General features: G+C 36.0%; 1 protein-coding gene across 3 annotated transcripts in view; it reads right to left on the bottom strand.

The window, feature by feature from the left end:
• Positions 1 to 4,246, bottom strand: part of LOC106881804 (O(6)-methylguanine-induced apoptosis 2) — a 64,124-nt gene that overhangs the window by 42,180 nt on the left and 17,698 nt on the right. For all 3 annotated transcript variants that reach the window (XM_052967122.1, XM_014932319.1, XM_014932318.2), the window contains exon 4: positions 2,902 to 3,075. In XM_052967122.1, coding sequence (XP_052823082.1) covers positions 2,902 to 3,075 — 174 coding nt within the window. The remainder of the gene's footprint in view (positions 1 to 2,901; positions 3,076 to 4,246) is intronic.

Here is a 4,246-nt window from a genome sequence, read left to right as displayed (position 1 = left end):
GGCTTGTGCGGGTGACACATAAAAGACACCATTTCGAGCATGGCCGTTTTCGTGCGGGTGACACGTAAAAGCACCCACTACACTCTCTGAGTGGTTGGCGTTAGGAAGGGCATCCAGCTGTAGAAACTGTGCCAAATTAGATTGGATCCTGGTGTTGCCATCCGGTTTCACCAGTCCTCAGTCAAATCGTCCAACCCATGCTAATATATATATATAGATATCTTGATAGATATGAATATATATTTGTGTGTATACACACAACACATACATGACAGGCTTTCATACAGTTATATGGCCTCTGCTTACCAAATTTCATTTGCAAGGCATTGGTCAACCAAAGGCTAGAATATTGGTTTCAAATTTTGTCACAAAGCCAGCAAGTTTTAGGGAGTGGATAAGTCAATTACATTGACTCCAGTGCTTGGCTGGTACTTATTTTATTGACTCTTAAAGGATGAAAGGTAAATTTCATCAACCCCTTAAGAATGAAAGGCAAATTTTATCGATCCCTAAAGGATAAAAGGCAAATTTGAACTGAGAACTTAAAAGACAGAGGAAATACTACTAATCACTTCGCTTGATATGCTAATGATTCTGCCAGCTCACTGCCTTAAACCAAAGGCTAAAATAATAGACTCTTGTCTGCTGTATCATGCAGTGGAACTGAACCCGAAACCATATGGCTGTAAAGCAGACTCCTTAACTATATCAAAAAGGGAACGTCTATGTGGCCATTCAACGTTCTAGAAAAAAGGAAAAAACAAGATTGTCTACATGATCAGAGTTAACTTGAGGGAAAATAATAACAAAGCATTAGTAACAGCATTATCACCATCACAAACCAACAAAAGAGCTTCTATGTGGTGATTAAAAATGACAGTGAAATTTCCTCTGAAACATACCCTCCTGTCTTAAAAGACTTAAGTAGGGATGCATAGGATAATATAGTCCTAGATATACTATGTAGAAAATGAAAAGGTGGCTCATGGCTAGAAAACCTTTAATCATAGGATTAACCCATTTGAGATCAATCTACCCAAGACTGCTCCTGGCTCTGTTATATAAAGTGCCTGTTTAAAGTGATCTAAATTGAAAGCTTCCACCAAAATTTCATTTTAATTTATGTTTCAAATACCAGCTTGAAAATGACAGCTATTTTGTTAAATTCTTCATTGTGTTCAAAAATTAATTGAAACAAAAGCAGTGTATTTTGGCAGAAATATGGTAACAAAAGGGTTAAAGGTATTCTATTAGACACCTAATGACCTGATGATAAACAGGTCATTAGGTGTCTAATTCTTGATTATGTACATGGCACCAGGCTAAATTTGAACTAGTGACCTTTATTTTAAAATTAATGGTATTAATGCATTTATGAATTTGTTTTGTAAGGTTCTTGATGTGAAATCATGTGTTGAAACGGATATTGTAATATTTTGGGATGGTCAATATTTTTTTCTTGCCAAATAAATGCATGCACTATAAATTTGTTCTTCACTCTTTTATTATTGTTCTTATTTTATCTTACGGCCATTGTCTGGAAATCTTTCGTCACACACCTGTGACCTCTCCAGTGGAAACACATGAGATGGATGAGTTGCTGAAGAGGTCACAGGTGTGTGATGAAAGATTTCCAGACAATGGACACAGGATAAAAGAAGAACAATAATAAAGGAATGAAGAATGAACATATAGTACATGCGTTTATTTGGCAAGAAAAAAAATGACCATCCTGAAATACAGGTCATAATACACTTATCTTAAAATCAAAAGAAGAGCTGGAAAAGCAGGATAAATAACCAGAAAGTCATTTGAAAGAATATCAAGTATACTAACATCAAGAAGCATTACTATTGTTTTCAAATTTTGGCACAAGGTCACTAATTTGAGGGGAGGAGATAAGCCAATTACATAGACCCCAATACTCAAGTGGTACTTATTTTATTGACCTTGAATTGACATAAAAAAAAGATAGACAGTATTCATGTTTTTCAATAGAGTTGAGCATAGATAAGGTTATTAAAACATATAGTTAACTCTATACAAGTGAAATTTGAAGGATGAAACTAAATCCTTTTTGACATATATTCCAGTTCAGCCAACTTGCATTGTTAGATATGCAATATCTAAGGAAAAGACAGGATGGGCATGACTGGAACAGTTTTGATGACTGAGCTGACCTAAGGACTAAACAACAACAGGATTGTTCTCATCGTCATCACCCTCCTCCTCCTCCTTCCTTCATCCCTCCCAACATGTTGCTACTGCTACCATTGCCATTGCTACCACCACCATTGTGTTCTTCTGAATTCATAATGTTTAGATCAGTCTTTCTCAACTTGTTTACCCTTGTGTAATCCTTAAAATAAATTACATGTCTCAAGGAAGCCCTGCACAAAAAATATTATATATCATATCTTTCTCATATTTTTTCATCGTAGCTCATGTGATAAAAATCATACATACATACATACAGACAGACAGACAAAAATACCCTGCTGTTGATGTTGAAATTCCAATGAAGGAACCTTGGATCTAAGTTAGAAACCGGTTCTTTCTTTATTGGCAAGAAATCTTGAAATAAACTGAATAATGACATACATACATACATACATACATGCATGCATGGCAGTTATTATTTTTTTTTTGATAACGTAATAGGTCAGATAGGATGATGTCTATATTCCAATATTGCAGTAACTAATAATATGTTGTGCATGTACGGTAATATTATGATTGTGAAATTAGCATTAACTTATCTCACTCTTTCTCGCGGAGCCCCTAGGGACCTTTTGCGGAACCCTAGGGTTCGAGGGAACCCCAGTTGAGAAACACTGGTTTAGAGATTAACAGAAGGAAAAATGAGTTAATAAGGAAATATCAAAATAATTATTTCTTTACCTGATACTGGTTGGGTGCTGGTAGTGGAATGGGTTCCACTTGTTCAGCAATATTCTTTTGGAAAGCTCTAGTGTTGCCAGAACGATTGAAGTCATGCTTGGTACTGAATGATGAAGGTAGTGAAACAAATGTGCCGCTACTTTCAGTTCTTGACAAAGAAAATCTACGTTTACTCTGGTGATTCCACATTTGAGACCATAAGGAAAAGAAATGACGGAGGAAAATAATGGAAAAAGATAAAGGAATGATTAATCAGCATATATATATAAATATATATATATATATATATATATATATATGGGAGAATTTACGAAAAAACAACAGACGAAGACAGGTGGTGTAAACAACAAATGGATGTATTAGTTTAACGCTCGGGAATAGAGAAGGTCTTTGACATTTCGAGCTACGCTCTTCAACTGAAAGGAACACAGAAAGAAATAAGGAGAGAAACAAGGAGAAAAAAATATAAATGTAGTGGTCAGTGATCTATCATGGCGATCTATATATATATATATATATATATATATATACATACACATCATCATCATCATCGTTTAACGTCCGCTTTCCATGCTGGCATAGGTTGGACGGTTTCACTGGGGACTAGTGAATCAGATGGCTGCACCAGGCTCCAATCTGATCTGGCAGAGTTTCTACAGCTGGATGCCCTTCCTAATGCCAACCACTCTGAGAGTGTAGTGGGTGCTTTTACGTGCCACCGGCATGAGGGACAGTCAGGTGGTACTGGCAACGGCCATGCTCAAAAGGTGTTTTTACATGTCACCTGCTCAGGAGCCAGTCCAGCGGCACTGGCAACGCACTTGCTCGAATGTTGTTTTCCACGTACCACCACCACAAGTGCCAGTAAGGTGACGCTGGTAATGAATACGCTTGAATGGTGCTTTTTACGTGCCACACAACGGCCCTGATAGATACATACATACATATATATACGCATACATACATACATATATATATATATAATTATGTGTATTTCTTCTATCTTAATGAATAAAAATTCTTCTGATAGAATAAATGGGTTAATAGAAACCAATGTAGCAAAGAACACAAAATAACTGTGGTTTAGTTCCTGTTTTTAAGGCAGGAACTCCTTGAAATTTTGGGTATTTGAGTATATTTAAGAATTTAAGGAATGGAGAAAACGCATGTTATAATTGCATACTTTATTCCTACATATGTTTCAAAGGATTACAACCTGTGTGATCCATAGGGATCTTTGATATTAAAATTGTAACCTTCTCATCAGGGAAAGCATGGGAATCATCTTAAACATAAGACATTATGACCGATTATGAAAACAATAGATGGATAAGGTTATGACTTG

This window comes from Octopus bimaculoides, chromosome 4, assembly GCF_001194135.2.
Source record: "Octopus bimaculoides isolate UCB-OBI-ISO-001 chromosome 4, ASM119413v2, whole genome shotgun sequence".
Classification (NCBI taxonomy): Eukaryota; Metazoa; Mollusca; class Cephalopoda; order Octopoda; family Octopodidae; genus Octopus; species Octopus bimaculoides.
This window is presented reverse-complemented; position numbering and strand designations above follow the sequence as displayed.